At 37.1% G+C, this 17,016-nt stretch overlaps 1 protein-coding gene across 3 annotated transcripts in view; it reads left to right on the top strand.

The window, feature by feature from the left end:
- The window catches only part of LOC111870501 (proton myo-inositol cotransporter), a 170,678-nt gene extending 155,473 nt beyond the window's left edge, over positions 1-15,205 (top strand). For 2 of the 3 annotated variants that reach the window (XM_023862835.2, XM_023862834.2), the window contains one exon: positions 13,434-15,205. In XM_023862835.2, coding sequence (XP_023718603.1) covers positions 13,434-13,485 — 52 coding nt within the window. In that variant the 3' untranslated portion in view covers positions 13,486-15,205. Of the gene's footprint in view, positions 1-5,638; positions 6,983-13,433 lie in introns of those variants that run through there. The other variant, XM_023862838.2, reaches the window with a different exon arrangement.
- Positions 15,206-17,016: the final 1,811 nt, after the last annotated feature.

The following is a 17,016-nucleotide window of genomic DNA, read 5'->3' as shown; positions in this document are numbered from 1 at the left end:
TTTCAAATGGCCTGAAGCTTCAGCATTTGGAAAGAATTTTAGGAAGTAGATAAAAAACCTTTAACCTAAAATGATTTAAATAATGGCACATGTCAATATAACAAGTGGCATACTGTTATTACTATTATTTTAGTATTGACCTCCTCAGGTTACACAGACTGTGATTTGAAAATTAAATACAATAATAAGATTATTACCTAATTATTTATTCATTGCTTCACATTACCGAACATGTTGGCTAAGTGGGTAGCATTCCTGTTCTATATTTTGGAGATCTGGGTTCAGTTCTTGGCCTGGGGACTTATTGTCATGACTGAGATTTTCTCATGATTTTCCTCAGTCTTGTGAACAAATTCCATGATAGTACTTCAGCTTAGGCCATGTCTGCATCCTCTCCAATTTAGTATTCATTAATCCTCTTGCCATTCAGTGCTAGCCTGATCTACTGACAGCACTGTTAAGTAAATAATAAATAAAAGTAATTTTATATTATTGGATTATCCAACTTCACTCGTATATATAAGTGCAATGCATTAATTTCCCCGCATCTTATGTCTGCAAATCAGGTCCTTGTGTATGTCACCAAGTTAGTTATAAGTAAGTATTTATATGGAATGGATATGATGTGCTATCAGAAAGTTCCTGGACTAGGCCAGAAAAGAAATGCTGCCTTAACTTACTCAATTTTGGCTGCCATCTCCTTCGAAATAGTCTCTTTGTGAACGTATACAATGATCCCATCATTTTTTCCATGCTTCAGAAGCACTGTGGAAGTCATTTTCCTTGATGCTGTCGAGTACCACTTGTGGTTGCCTTTGGACGTCAGTCACTGTTTCAAAACATTGTCCCTTCAATTTAATTTTCAGTCTGGAAAACAAACAAAATCACAGGGTGCTAAGTTTGGCGAGTATTGAGGATGGGAAATGGTAACCATGTTGTTGTTAGTCACAAATGCTATAATTTTCAGAGTTGTATGGGTGGGCACATTGTCTTGGTGGAGCCAGTTGTGGTTGTGCTGAAGCACATTTTCTCTTGAGCATCTCAAAATGTCACAATAAAAGTCAGAGCTGACTGTAATGTTAGGAGGAGCAAATTCATGGTGAACAATCCCCTTCGTGTCAAAAAAGGCAATCAGCATGCTCTTTGTTGAACCCCGGACTTGCTGCAACTTTTTTGCTCTTGGTGTATCTTGGCTCTTCCACTGTGATGATTGTTGCTTTTTTCTGGATCATAACCATAAATCAAACTTTCAACACCTGTTATGATCCTAGAAATATAAGCAAGTCCTCATTAGCCTTCTCTCATATCTTAAGACACATGTTTACACATGTTCATATTTTCTGTAAAGTTCTGGTAGACCCCACAACTGATTCCAACGGTCTCTATGAGCTCGTGGATTGCTTGGCGATGGTCTTCATGGATGAGTTATAGAATTTTTTGCAACATTTTCTGTCAGTTTGCTGGTGCTTGGTCTTCCTGAACGTATGTCATCTTCAACTGACACTCGACCAATTTTGAAACGTGAATGCCATTCAAAAACCACTGCTATCCAGCTTAAAGAATGTTTTCCAAAAGCCTCATGAAGCATTTTAAGGGTTTTGATAGCAGACTTACTGAGTTTCATGCAAAACTTGATGCAGACACGTTGCTTGATTTTGCCATCCATCGCAGACAAAACAAAACATGACGTCAAAAAAGCACTCCTGTAAAGACAGTGCATGTTCACATCGTGGTGTCATGACTGATGCAATAGGCTTGCAGAAGTGTGATCTTGGCCTCCCCTCTCATCTTCTTTCATCAAGGCAGTTACAATAATAACAGTCCAGGAACTTACCGATAGCAGTATGTTACAGTAATTACATAACAATGATCTTGTTGTAATGGACATGTCCATATATATATATAGATATATATATGCAGTTGTGATTGTGTTGGGAGAAAAATATGCATGATTGTCTCTCTATGCATATGCATCCTCCTTGTACTAACTCAGGGCTAACTGGATAGGTGACAGTACGTATTTATATCATGGTAGTGAATATGAAGATTACTATCTTTTGGGTCATTGGATTTTTTTTCAATTGACCTAATCCTTCCAGCCACAATATGGCCCTGGGGTTCACACATCCTTTAACAGAAATAAGTACCAGGAATTAATTAAATAATTTTCCTGGGGAGTAAAGCCCGGCTGGCACATAAGGTTGACAACCTTACCGCCATCTTTGAGCCGATTGTCTAGATAATGTGGGACCCTCAACGTCGCACAACCTTATGGACCTTCACGGCCTGGTACAGGGATAGCTTTACTTTTTACTTTACTGTCACAATGGAAGAGGCAGGTTCCCTGCATTTTGGTACCATTTAACCATAGTTCATGGTGTCACACCCAAAAGGCATTAAACTTCAATAGTACATATAATGAGGGCTATTCAGAAAGTAACCTCCATTTTTTTTAGGCAACTAATGTAGTAGCAGGGGACAGCTCATGCATGGAAGGTAGCATCACATGACTCACTGCCTTGTAAACTATTGCATAACTGGTCACCTAGTTAGACTTGAAAGGATTCTGACGATGGTGTATACTGTACTTCTTCTGGCTTATTTTGGACTTCATCCATCGTCTGGTATGTAAAAGACAAAAGACCACGACATTTCGGAGACTGGATCTGTCTCCGTCTTCATATGGGTAAGGAAGGATAAAACCTACTCAGTTGGGCCCATTAGAAAGAGCTAGTCTCAGTTACTGGCCCAGTGATGGATGAAATCCAAAATAAGCCAGAAGAAGTACTTGTCACCTAGTGTGTCTACAGAATGAGTTATGGTGTGTACAATGATTGATAACCCTGCCAGATGTGAAATTCATGCTGTTATCCACTTTCTTCACGCTATAAACATGAGTGCTGTAGAAATCCATCATGAATTATACGCTGTTCATGGCCAACATATAATGAGTGAAGGAACTTAAGACTGTGGTATAGAATTTTCAAAGATTTATGAAAAATTGTTGACGACGAAGAGCAAAGTGGTTAGCCATCTGTAGTGAGTGAGTGATCTTGTTCAAACTGTTAACCAAAAAATTTGTGAAAGATTGCACTTCACAATTTAAGAAGTTTGTTGTTAATTTCCACAAATATCATGCACTGCTTTCTACGAGATTGTTACAGGCTAGGCTATCACAAGTTTTGCACAACATTGGTTCCAAACATGCTCACAGGTGCACATAAAATGCATAGAATTGCTTCAGTTTTTGTAGACTTTTTAGAGCAATACCACAAATATGGTTATACATTTCTCAGTCACATTGTAACATGATGAAACCTTGGTTTCATTTTTGAATGTTGAAACCAAAGGACAGTCAAAGCAGTGGATTCACACACATTCACCAAACAAGATGAGAAAGTTTGAACAAGCGTCTGCCTGCCAGAAAGGTGATGGCAGCTGTTTTCTAGGACAGGAAAGGAGTGATGATGGTGAAATTAGTGCAACAAAGGACCACAGTAACATCAGAACAGTATTACAAAACACTAAGTACTGCATAGGGCCATTCAGAACAAAAGTCTTGCAATGCCAACATCCAGTGTAGTGCTCCTCCATGACAATGCGCATCCATGTACACTTGCTCGCACTCAGGCACTGCTGAAACATATCAACTGGGAGTTGTTTGACCACCCTCTTACAGTCCTGATCTCACTCTGAGTAACTACCACTTGTTTTCCTATTTGAAGGACTGGTTGCAATCACAGTGCTTCAGCAATAATGAGGGGTTGATGAAAGGTGTCAAAATGTGGATGACCTCACAGACAGCAGACTTCTTTGACACAGGCTTACAAAAACTTATTCCCTGATACAAATACCTCTGTTCTGGTGGTGATTACATGAGAAGTAGCTTAAGTATGTCAATATTTTCTTGACTACATGTGACTTGAATTTTGTGGCCCTCAGGTAACTAACTCAGTCTGCTTTATATGTTCACATTGTGAGCTAGCTTGAGTCTGGCTTTATTTTGTAATGCTTCTTGAATGCTAAGTATGATTGCATGTTAACATGAAGCTTGTGATCTTCAGGTAACTACAGTGTGTTTCAGTGTGTTTCAAATGTTGGAACTGTGGGCAGTGTGCATTTTGTCCAGCTGGTTGTCTCATACTTCCTTTCAGCTTTAGGTTTATGTAATCTTGGAAAGTTCAGAATATTTATGAGGTTAAGTTTATTTATTTATATATTTATACATAATGATGGTTATTTATTAAAAACGAAGTTCCACATATTTTCCAACAGGAAGTATATAACATATTAAATTTACTTTGTACTTACTTAAAACATTCCTGAGATGTATTGAGTAACTGGATAACTGCCATCATTAGCTTTTAATGTTTGTATAGCAGTTTCATAGTAGTGTGTGAATGGGCTTTATCTTGCTTTAAGTACAGGCCATGTACTGGGTGGAAGCTATAAAATGGTAAATAGTAAACATGTACTTACAGGTACCATTTTGAATGAGAAGCTTTCAGAATTCAGATATGTTAGAAAGTGTCCTAAACTGCTAATTTTTAAAACAACTGATGTGTATAGATTTATACTTCTCTAGCATGATGGACTTTACTAATTAAAACAATGTATGTAATTTGTTTCTGTGCTCTGCAGTTTACTCCTTTCCCATGTATAAGTATTTATATATTTTCTGGCTTTAACATTGGCAGTATTCAATATTATATTTAAGCATCCTGTTACACTCACACAATGTATATGAGACAAATTCTGTCTGAAGTGCAACAATTTAATTGTAGTTCTTTCTTCTTACGTAGCAGCTACGTAAGAATACACACCTGATGATGGCCATTTAGGGCCGAAACATGTAGTGTAGAGGAAGGGAAGAAGAAAGAACTACAATTAAATTGTTGCACTTAAGATGGAATTTGTCTTATATACATTGGCAATATTATTTTTAAGTAAACAATTTTCTTATTCAAAATGGGTAGTTAATGTAATATAATGCAGTAAATGACTCAGTGACTGTTCAGGGCCAATTTACAGTTTATTATTATGATATTAAATAGAAAGGGAGAAAACTGGATCATTGCCATTCTCTTCAGAAAATGATATTATTTTACATCTACATGAAAAGTGTTTTGTATATGTACTGTAGACTGTAGGGCTTAAATTACATTTGGGATGTCTGGTCCCACAACATGACACAGTATTTTGCACTGTATAGACTGTTTTATTTTTACTCATATTTTGGAATAATACTGTGATTAATTTTAAGTTTTATAACAATAAAGTTATATCACAAAGTCGTAATTCCTTAGATTATAAGTTCATGAATTTTACTAGAACATTTCATATACAGAAGAATCAGAAATGTGCAAAAATTTGGGGGGAAAATTGGTGACATTCATTGTTTTAATTTCATTTGCATATTTTGGGGCTAAAAAGGTTAGTATATTTATGTGTGACAGCGTGACAAAAGTATATTATACTACTCTTTAATTAACATCACTTTTATTTGATAAAATGTTTGTCATCACTTGTACAAGAGCTTAATGTAATTTCCTTAATCCTTTAAGTACTTGTACAATGATGTTTTGCCTTAAACTTATGGGTAAGAAAGAATCTGAACTATTTTACTCTGTCTGAGCAGATTAACTCAGTGGTAGTGAGTCTTACATACAGGAGGCAGCAGTTCATACCACGGCTTGGGAACTGGCTCTACAGACTCATCTATAGGTGCCCTCTGTCTTTGCAGGCAAATGCTATGATTATACCTTGAAATAGTATATCAGATAATATCGGCAGTTGGAACAGTATGTTAACGCTTTAATTTACAGCATTTGTATCTCATATGGGAAAACATAATCCTGCATGCATGACAGTTAATGGCTAGATTACTAACAAGTCATCATTATATTACTTAACAAAAGTAAATGAAAATGGTGAAAATTCACCAGATATTTCTGTATGTATTCTAATTCAGTTACACATTTGGGTTGTTGAAAATTTCAATTTATAATTTTGCAAACAGGTGCTGCTGTGTCTCAAAATTGTTTGAAATCAGCACTACATAATTAACTGGTACTTAGAATATTTTTATATCCTCCTCGTCATGTGTTGATTGGGCATTAAATCAAAATTTTCATTCTTGTCCATCTTCCTGAAGTTTCAGGTATATTACTTTTGTTCCACTGGAGAAATATGAATAAATCCCAATTTGATATTAATTGCATATACTCATCTGTCCCATTTTGGTTTCATGAATTTATATCTTGTCAAAACTACTGTCTTACAGACCTCTTCATCCACATGGCTTAGGTCTGTTGCACCTGTCATTGGAGAAACTATTTATGAAAACAGTACTCCATTTTTACCTCAGTTTACATGTTTCTGTCTTTCTGGATGATTCTTACTGCAGGATCTGTCTGGGAAGATGTTCACCGCTTATTCCAGTTATACTGCATGTTGATACACTATCCTAATTTCCTCTCTTCTGTTTTTTCATTTACATTACATATTTCAATTGCTGTCATGTTTGAGAATAGTTTCACATCTGTGTCCAGCAGCCGGTCTTAGAAACATCATTCGAACTGCATCAGTTTTACGACTAGTCTTTTGATGGCCTAGCAGTATCTGATACACTGTAGTTTTCTCGATCCATCCACATATCGATTTCATTGATGATAGCCAGTAAATTGCAGAGGTTAGTTCATAGCGTTTTCATGGTAATTGCTTGGAAGTACTGAGAAGTAACACAAAACTCGCAGATGACCGATGTCCTCATAAAGAATTGAACCGTGTACCTCCTACTGAATGATGTAGTGTATTTTTGTGAGGCAGCTTGTTTGCCTGCCAATCCAGGAGTCTGTATCGGGCCTTCCCATCTTTAATTGTTTAAATCTATTTTGGGTACCACATATTTATGAAACTGTTAAGTTAAAAGGTAAAGTTGACCCTGTGCTTAACGAATTAGACACTACACCGTGAAGGTGTATGGGGGAAAGGATGTATAGATCCACATTTTCCTGACTTCTGCACTAGTTGGAGGTGAGTGGTTAGCTTCACGTCTCGGCCGCTTTACCCCCGGGGAAGAGCCCTGTGTACCCTTTGGATAGGAGGTTGGGTTGACCTCTGAGTCGGTCTGGACGATATGAAGAATTCTTGACCCTACCGGGACTCGAACTCCAACCCCTTGGTCGCCCATCCCATAGCCAGTCGCTACCCTGGCGCCATTTATGAAACTGTATGGAAGATTATTGCTCAAATATATTATTAAATACTTTTGTGAGCTATTAAGCATTAATTTGGTCTTGATCACAAATTACAAGTGGCACTATTTGAAGGTCTAAATAAAGTTGTTTTTTTTATATATATGTGGTACACCAATTCAAAACATGTTTTTGAACTTGGATAATTTGTTTTACTGAGAAATATTTTGTGTCACGGGTGTATTCTTACACTACGAACGATTCCATAGAAATTTCATAATGAGACATAAGGGATGCAGGATCGTCAAAAACATTAAGGTTTCGTCTTACTATAATGCCCAATGGCAGCATTTCACTCGAAGCAATGCTTATGAAAGGTGTATGTGTTACATAGTTCGGGAGCTGAAACACAGATGACTGAAGCATGCATATTGTTAAGGTTCTGCATCTCAGTCGGTAATACAGTTACGGCAGGTCACTGTGTTTACTATATTCATGACAAAGCTACTTCGGTTATTTAACTGAAGGTACAATAACAATTCCATAGATCTTGTAGATTCTGATTGTAAGTATCGTGGATTATTGGGTGAAATATAAGAACCTTCTGCTGTGAGATTATGTGGAGAACAGATGATTCAATAGATTAAGGAAGCCATGAAGTCCCTGTGCTCAACGAATTAAGCACTACGCCATGAAGGCGTATGGGAGAGTGGATGTATAGATCCACATTTTCTTGATCTCGGCACTAGCTGGGAACAGATTGTGTTCTACATAAATTTAATGTTCGGAAAATATTCTGAAAACATGAAAACTTTTGTTAAATCATCCGCGTTATTGTGGCCGCATTTGCTTAAATGCAGCTTAGATGTCATTTTTTATTATTCTCACATTTATTATACGTAATCTGCAAAGTCTGCAATACAAGTTCATGTGCACCATGAATATATACGTGTGAGTTATGCCCAGTGGCGTAACTCTTGTACTCTTTACTGTTCATTTTCTTTATCATGTTCATACTCTTATTAGTTACTTTACTCAAATCTGCCCGGTATATTTAATATTCAGTATCTTTTCGACCTATTTCCGGTTTCACTGTTGCCTAATATGTTCACTTCTAATGCGTTTGAGCGATTTTCTAATTTAAGTATTTGTCATTCCATTTTCTTGTTTAATTTTTCACTGTGGTCATTTTGGAGATGTTCATGGAACATAGAGTTGTTTACGTATATATACCAAGGTACATTCAGTATAGACCTGAACGTATTTGACCGGAAACGGAGTATTTCAATGTTGAAATTTGGGGCTGTCCCCCGCAACTGAACGCCGTAAGTCCAAATGGGTTTGAGCACTGCTACATAATAGTAGTGTACTTTCGATTGGTAATGTTGATCTTCTGCTGAGTTTGTTTTTTCTCTCTTTATCTTAGGTTGAGCTGTTTTATTTTGGTTTTGATGCACTTCGCTCATGTCAGCATTCTATCAAGATCGATCAAGGTGCATCCCAGCTATTTCACTTATCTCTCTCTCTTTTTGCTAGAGCAACATTGCCCATATGCACTGTCGGACAGGTTTGATTACGCAGGGTGAATTAAATATGCGTGGATTTGTTTTAATTTACTTCAATACTCGATTTCTTTGCTCATTCCTTAATCCTACTGATGTTGTCTTGCCGTTTCACTGAAGCTATAGCTGGTTCATCTGCTGTTAATATTGCTGTATCATCAGCTAAGTTAGCAGCTGGTGTGTTTTCTGATGCCGATAGGTTAGTCGTGTACATAGATGTAGGGAGGTCCTAAGACCCTTCCTTGCGGTACCCCTGCTTCAGTCGTTCTTAAATTTGTGTTTTCATCTTATCGTTTCACTTGAAATCGTCTTTCGTTTAAATATGATTCGAAAGTTCTGTGGTTAGCATGGGGAAGTGTTTTTCTAATTTTAAAGAATATCACTTGATGCCATACTTTCTCAGACGGTTATATGATATTTGGGGACGCCATAGAGGAGTACTGTTTTTTCTAAGGTTCCTCTTATTGTCTCTGTAATTTCGTGTACGTGTTTCGTTGGCGGGGTGTTGCTGTCGAAATTCAGACTGGTGGTACGGTATGATTCTTTTTTCGTCTAGTATTGGGGGTAAGCTGTTAACATAGCTTTTCGAAGATTTTGCTCGCCTTTGGCATTAAGCTGATCGGTCTATATGAGCTGACTTCCTCTAGCGATTTGCCGGATTTTGGAATCATCATTATCTGCGCAACATTCCATTTAGCTGAGAAGTGTCCATTTCTGATAACTGAATTGCATAAGGATATTAGGTGGGAAATGCCTTTTCTTCATAATTGTTCAATATTCTCCCTATAATCAGGTTACATCATAGAGCTTTCCTTGCGTTAAGATCTTATATCATTTTTTGGATTTCCTTAGGTGTATAGAATTTGATTATTTTTTATATTTATAGCGGTTCTTCCAGTGTTTTGTTGATTTCTTTTTCTAATTCTTCATTATGTAACATTTCGTTAGGTGTGAGTGCCTATTTTTGTGTGCTGCAAAATTGTTCACTTATTCCTTATCACTTCGAGCTGAAGTGTGGTCCGTTTTTCTGATTCGTGGGTTTGCGTTGTGTTGGCTGTTTTAATCTTTTGACTTCTTTCCACGTGAATAATCAGTTAAGTTTCGGAGAAGTCTAAAATGTTCCTTATTTCATTCTTTTTACTTGGTCTTTGAATTTTATAGTGGCTTCCTTGTATCTGCGTATATCTACGGGATGTATACTCACCTACCATCTTCATCTAAGGTTTCTTTTCTCCTTGATTTGTTCCTTTACTTATTAATATTCAGGATCTTTAGTTTGAGGTTTGTCTTCTGGTGTTGCGCTCCAAACTGCATTTTGCAATACGTTAGTGAAATTTTCAGTAGCTTCTTCTATTTCTTCCGCTGCTTTTAGCGGGATGTTTAGTCGTAAACTTTCTTCGATTTGGTTTTCCGAATACTTCTAAGTTTGTATTTCTGTTGTGCAGTTTTGCTGCTTCTTACCAGGTGTTCTAATAGTCGCGTTTATTGGTGTATTTTTTTGTGTGTTGCTTGTTGATATGTTTGGAGTTCCAGCACTATTTCCGGTCGCTTGGGCATATGTCATTTCCGATCTCCTTTCGGCTTTCTGTGGTACGGTAAGGTTTTCGTACTCTTGTCTCGGTATATTTGTAAGGTGCTTCAGGTCGAGGTTATGCACATCTGTAGCTACCGCATGTAATTCCCCGCATTGTAGATATTTTTGCTGGTTGTGTCCTAGGTGTTGTACCTTCCTCGAAACTATGTGATTTGCCACATTTCACTCATCTTGGCCTCTGTTCGCAGTACCCCTTGGTAAGGAAGTACGCTTGACACCTCTTGCTTTACGGAATGCTATTTTTCTTTTGGTAAAGAGGTTCAATTTGGACTCTCATGTTTTATAGGTATTCGACGTGGTATATTTCATTGTTGCCGGCTGGTTATGTATCTAAGAAAAAGTGACAATGGTTTTCAAGTGAATCTGCCACTAACTCCTGCTGCACAGAGTGGTGTACATTTTTTATTACCACTCCATAAGCACGTTGTTGCCGAGGTGGTTGTGTGTGGAATTGAATTTTTTTTTTCGTTTAATATGTCTAGTATTGTTTTTGATAATCCAGTTTGGTTGCCATTATCTTTATTTTATCATTGTTTATTATTTTCAAAGTGTAGTTTAGTCTGTTAACTACTTATTCAATTGTAGTAGCTGTTACTGGCTGCATGTTTGTGATTCTTGGGACAAACATTAATGGTGCTGCTGGATTTTTTCTTTTGCCCTCTGTTTCTACGGTCACAGAGGTTGGTAGCTGAGCTGGGTTTTTGCTCGTTTCTCGTGACTTGTTTTTCATTGTTGGTGCTTTTGTGATCTTGATACTTGTTCTTTTCTTTCCCTTTCTTGTAATTCTTGCCAGAGCAGTTGATGTCATTGTAGTCACTTTTATTGCTTCTGTTTCTGATAAGTATGCTAGCTCTACTTGTTGTTGCTTTATGCGATATACTGTGTTAATTCGGTTGTTGTATTATGGGTGGTTGCTGCGTATATGAAGCTTGTTGTGGTATCTGTTGCACGTATGAAGCTTAGTACGGTATTAACGTGAACATATGCTTTATCACATTGCCATTTTCTGACTGTAATCTTGCATCACAGTCTTGCACTGATGACTGAGTCATCACTGGGCCATGCATCCGTGCTGACGTACCTGTATCATTAGAGCAGGGTTCATGTCGTTCGATTGCGGTGTTATTTGGCCATGTAAATTTTCCATTAGTCAAGATCATAGTGCTTTGCATTTGTTTGTGTAAGCGAATGTTACTCACACGAAGTTGTTGTTGATGATCTGTTGTTTATCTAGTTACATGTGTCTTATTATATACGTTAAATGGAATTGTACACGTAAGTCTGTTCCCATGATTCACTGTTTGTTTTGTGAATGTTGCCGAACTCGCGAACAGAGCGTATATGAACTTCAAACGTCAAACCGATGCTGTAACAAACAACACAAAAACAGGTGTTATGGTTGTTGCGCATGAGTTGTCGCTTTCACCATACAAACACAGCTTGTGGCGATGCACACCGATAGGTGTCCGAACCAGTACCAGATATACATGAATGAAAAATGCAAAGACCAGATAATTCAATTCAATGGACTGATGAAAACTTCCAACGACTGTAGACTTCCACATCATTGATTTTAGGTTTCTGCTGTTTGGCGGGTTATTTGATTGAAATTTACTGCAACAGCTTGAATTTTTGTAGCTGAATAATTTACATTGTCAGTTTACGGAAAATAAAATCATCTCCCGTTTTTCGATATTTCCTTCATGTCGTCCATTTTTCCCTTGTAATCTTGAAATGTAACACTGTTTACCTGATATAAGGTTTTGTGACGAATATCTTTATACATGAATAAATGCAGTGAGCCGGGATAGTGCAGTCAGTATTGCGACTGGCTACAGGCTGAACAACTGAGAGGTCGGAGTTCCAGTTCCCATAGGGTCCTCCTATACAATGGGTACTGGGGGCTCCCCCTCCTGGGGGGGTGGGGTACAGCTGCCAGGGTGTGAAGCTGACCACTCACTTCCAACTAATGAAGAGGTCAAGAAAATGTTGATCTATATATCTACTACCCCATACATCTTCATGGCATAATGCTTAATTAGTTAAGCACAGGGATAACTTTACCTTTGTAAGATTAGAGGCTTTCACGGCGGTGACTATGAAGAAAGCAGCCTTCTGGGATTTGGCACCGTGTATATGTGGTGTTAACCGACGTTTCGGAGGAACGTATCGCCTCCATCTTCAGGGTAGAACAAAAAATATAAGAAATCTGCAAACGAAGAGACCGTGAGAACCGGGTTTTCACGGTCTCTTCGCTTGCAGATTTCTTATATTTTTTGTTCTACCCGTGAAAACCCGGTTCTCACGGTCTCTTCGCTTGCAGATTTCTTATATTTTTTGTTCTACCCGTGAAAACCCGGTTCTCACGGTCTCTTCGTTTGCAGATTTCTTATATTTTTTGTTCTACCCTGAAGATGGAGGCGATACGTTCCTCCGAAACGTCGGTTAACACCACATATACACAGTGCCGAATCCTAGAAGGCTGCTTTCTTCAACTTTACCTTTACCTGTGAATTAATGCAACACAGAATAATGTATCATAAACATTTCTCATGTTAATCAGAAATGTTACACATAAGATAGCCAGTATTTGAGTGTGCAGTGAGCCATTTATGAAATAAATTATAAAATATCTGAACTTACAGAATACTCTGTTACAAATTTTCAGTACTCTTGAGAATATCATACCCTATTAGCAGCAAGGACCCTCCAATTGCTTTGTAGGATGTTTTCCCTGAATGATGTGTAAATACAATGTCTTTAGATTCACAGAATAATTGTAATCATAGAATTAAATAAATACAGGGCAATACATTTTGGTTCAAGTTACAGACACTTTTCTAGAAATAGCTTTTCAGTTTCTACACTTCCAGCTGAAAGATTTTAAGAGATCTTAAAAAATAAATAAAGCAGTTTTATCATATCTGAAGCTGAACTTTAATTATAAATTGAGCAGAATGGCAATGAGGACATACTTTTGTAGAAAACAGAACTAATAGATACTAAGTATGCTTGTAGATTATTTAAGTTGAATATTTTTTAATTTCTTCATAGGCAAATAAATATCTATTCCTTTTTCAGTGTGAAAAAAAGTAGTCGCTGTGACCAGTCACATGTAAATTATGTCCTGTGAATTTCAAACTTCGCAGAGCAACACAAGGATGGCAGTGCATCATGGACATGACATAATGCTTCAAGATGGAAATATGAAACTCCTTTTTAATTTAGTGAATAGTAAGATGTCTCAATGGAACATTTATATTGCTATTGTTATTGCAATATCATGATTGCTGCTGTTTGATGTCTGAACAAAGTAACCTGTAAAGCGAGAAACAGTGCCTGAAGATATTACTTATATAGGGTAGACATGTATGCTTGTTTCAGAACACATTTTGTTTCCACATTCCAATAGAATTAAATATATATGTTTTGATAAGCATTTTTGACAAATGAGTGCATGTAGAAACAGAGTGTTTTGGAAGCATACGTATTTAATGTGCTTGAAATAAGCTCAACCAATGGCTGCATACATCATGAAGTAAACACAGACTAATAAGGTTGCAGCTCTTGTTGCCTGTGTTATTCTTTTTGGATTAGTTTGTGTATATATGTTCCATGGTTTTTAAAGTATTTTTATATCATATTTATGTTTTTGTTGGTGGCTTCTTCAGAAGCCACCAACATCCATGGATGTGAAGTGAATAAATAAATAAATAAATAAATAAAAGGGCTCAGCTCCATGAGTGAGTCAGCGAGAGTGAACTGAGTGAATTCCTCTTCCAGGATTCTCTCTTCTGTAATTGTCTTGATTTATGTTATTGTTCTTCTTTCATTTTATCTAGTATGTGTTGTTCTAACTTATCAAAATTGCAATTGTAAAATCAATTTAACAGTTATTTAAGTATCAGTGTAAGGTTGAAAAGTATTCCATTGAAACACAGAAATGTTAAGAAAATATTATTGTTGCATAGATTGTATGTATGTATATCCAGTTTTGATATCTGTTATGGACAGTGTTGCCAGAATTCCACAGGCAAATATCTCTGTGGCCAATGAGTGAAGTATACATGCCCATTTGAATAATCAGTGCATTGGCAAAGAACAAACATGAATATATTCTCTTCAAGGAATGCATCCTGTTGTGTTACCCTATACTTCATTATTATTTTCCGTCTCAACACAACAACTATCAAAGTCACATTCATATTTAATGCATGAAATGAGTTTATTCATTTTAATACTATGACAGTGTGCTATATGTTTTGGCTTAGAAAGCCATCATCAGGCAGATACACTAACAATTTTTTTTGTTGACTCTTCTCAACACCTGATTCAAGTGCTTTCCATCATCAAAATCTATTGGATCACTTCCTTCAATCCAGGCGAGCCCAAAATGTGTGATTATGTTTTGTCCCTTGAAGTACCTTTCCTTCATCCCTTCACTGCAGTTAGAAAAGTTTACCTGCAGAAGGTCATTAGGATCAGAGGTCTGTTCCAACACTTGCATTGCGAAAAACTCTGTATGCCATGTTTGTCTAACCACAGCCTCTTCCTGCATCAGTGCCTCAGTTACAGTTGTCAGAGTGAGGTATTCTTTCAATGACTGACCATGGTGGGAGTATATGAAGTATTGGATAACACAACAGGATGCATTCCTTGAAGATTATAAATACTAGTCATGCAAGTAGCATATATAAGTACATGAACACAAAGCTTAAACTACTGAATTGCATTTCATTTTATTGAATTTGAATATAGTCAGCTATGTTAGTAATAGTTATTATATTGTCATATGTAGTGGGGTATGCGTGACGAAAATAATGGGTTGTAGTTCAGATGATTGGATTTATTAGTACTTCAATTACACTCTCTCTCTTAATTATAATTAATACAATACTATCGGTGATTTACACAATTTACAGTTCCCTGTTGCATTCTCCATCTTCACTATTCATCTCCTGGCAATGGCTCTCAACACAGAAACTAATGCTTCAAATCACTATGAGGTCTTCTTGTTATTTCGTCTTCAGTCACTATGTACTCCTCTGTCCTAGTCTGTACTCAATTTTCACAGTTCTCGAAAGACATGCTCTATTCTCGTCCTTGTACTCTCAGCTGCTGAACCCTCCTGGACTCTTCTCTGTGATGGCTTCATGTCCTTGACTCACAGCTTCGCAGCTATGACTGACTGCAGACGACCTTCACTGTGCTCTATATACCTTCGGTGTGGACCCCATAGAAACACCTATTATTGTAGCTGTGTTTACAGTTCTGTTGCTTAGCACTGGCCATGGCGTGGACCATGTTGAAAACAAATCACATGATAGCAATCGCTCCAGTCCATTAGCGTGCTGATTGTTGCATAGCAACAAACTATAAACATTTGTCCTATTGCGTGACCTAGCAAAGGACTGTTTACCATTAATCTGTCTTCGGGGGAACTTGTTTATCAACCTGTTGCCTAGCAATGGGTGTACATGTAACAGTATTGTAATATATGAATTCATATAAAGCGCAGTTCAGTATTTTGAAAATGTTTGTTAATATGTACTGCCTGATAATGGCTTTATAAGCTGAATCATGTAGCATATTGTCATACTATTAAAACTAACAAATTTATTATACACAGAAAATGTGATTGAGATTTTGATAGTTGTTTTGTTGAGACAGAAAACAATAACAGAGTATGAATATATTCTATTAATTCCTTAAATATATACTCCATTTTATATATATCACCGCACAGTGCTTGTCTGATCTTGTGTGGAACAGTTAGTAGGGTGGTTAGTGTCATGAGGTCATGGATACAGGTAATTTATTTTTATCAGGAAAGTTCAGATTCTAGTAACTGAGACTGAGGAGTTTTGTATTATCACTCCAGACATTAGAGCCACATTAACATGATAAAGAAATCAAACAATAGCTACACTGACCAATGGATAGAATACTTGCCAGTAAACTTCATACACATGTTATATTTTAGCGTCCTGTTGCACTGATTTAAGTCCATGATTTATTTAATCCGTCTTGCAGTGCATACACTCATTTATCTCCTTCTCTCCCTCGCACTACATGTTTCGGCATAATAATGCCATCTTCAGGTGCTTACTTATCCACGTCAAACCAGTTCATTGCATGCCATGTTNTACCCAGGAAGCCCAACAGTATAACACACGCAGTCGCAGGAGCACGACACAACAAAAGCACAACACACAAGATAGTGAAGGAGTGCTCCAACAAAGGAGAATGGGCGTGACTGACGTAGTGAGGGGCGACGTAGCGATGTGGTATCCTGAACAATTTTAATATTTTTAACGTTTGACAATGTATATGATAGATACATATTTTAGTTATTTTAATGTGTGAACATGGCATGCAATGAACTGGTTTGACGTGGATAAGTAAGCACCTGAAGATGGCATTATTATGCCGAAACATGTAGTGCGAGGGAGAGAAGGAGATAAATGAGTGTATGCACTGCAAGACGGATTAAATAAATCATGGATTCATACACATGTTTTGCAATGAAGATCTTATGTGCATATGAATACCATAGGCATGGCCAGAATTATGCACTATTGCAGGCAGTGATAAAATATAGATGGGACTATGTCTATTTATTTTATTATGCTGTGTCACTTTCAAGAGATATTTCACATGTATG

This window comes from Cryptotermes secundus, unplaced genomic scaffold, assembly GCF_002891405.2.
Source record: "Cryptotermes secundus unplaced genomic scaffold, Csec_1.0 scaffold51, whole genome shotgun sequence".
NCBI lineage: Eukaryota > Metazoa > Arthropoda > Insecta > Blattodea > Kalotermitidae > Cryptotermes > Cryptotermes secundus.
The sequence above is the reverse complement of the archived record's forward strand: the minus strand, read 5'-3'. Positions and strand labels throughout refer to the sequence as shown.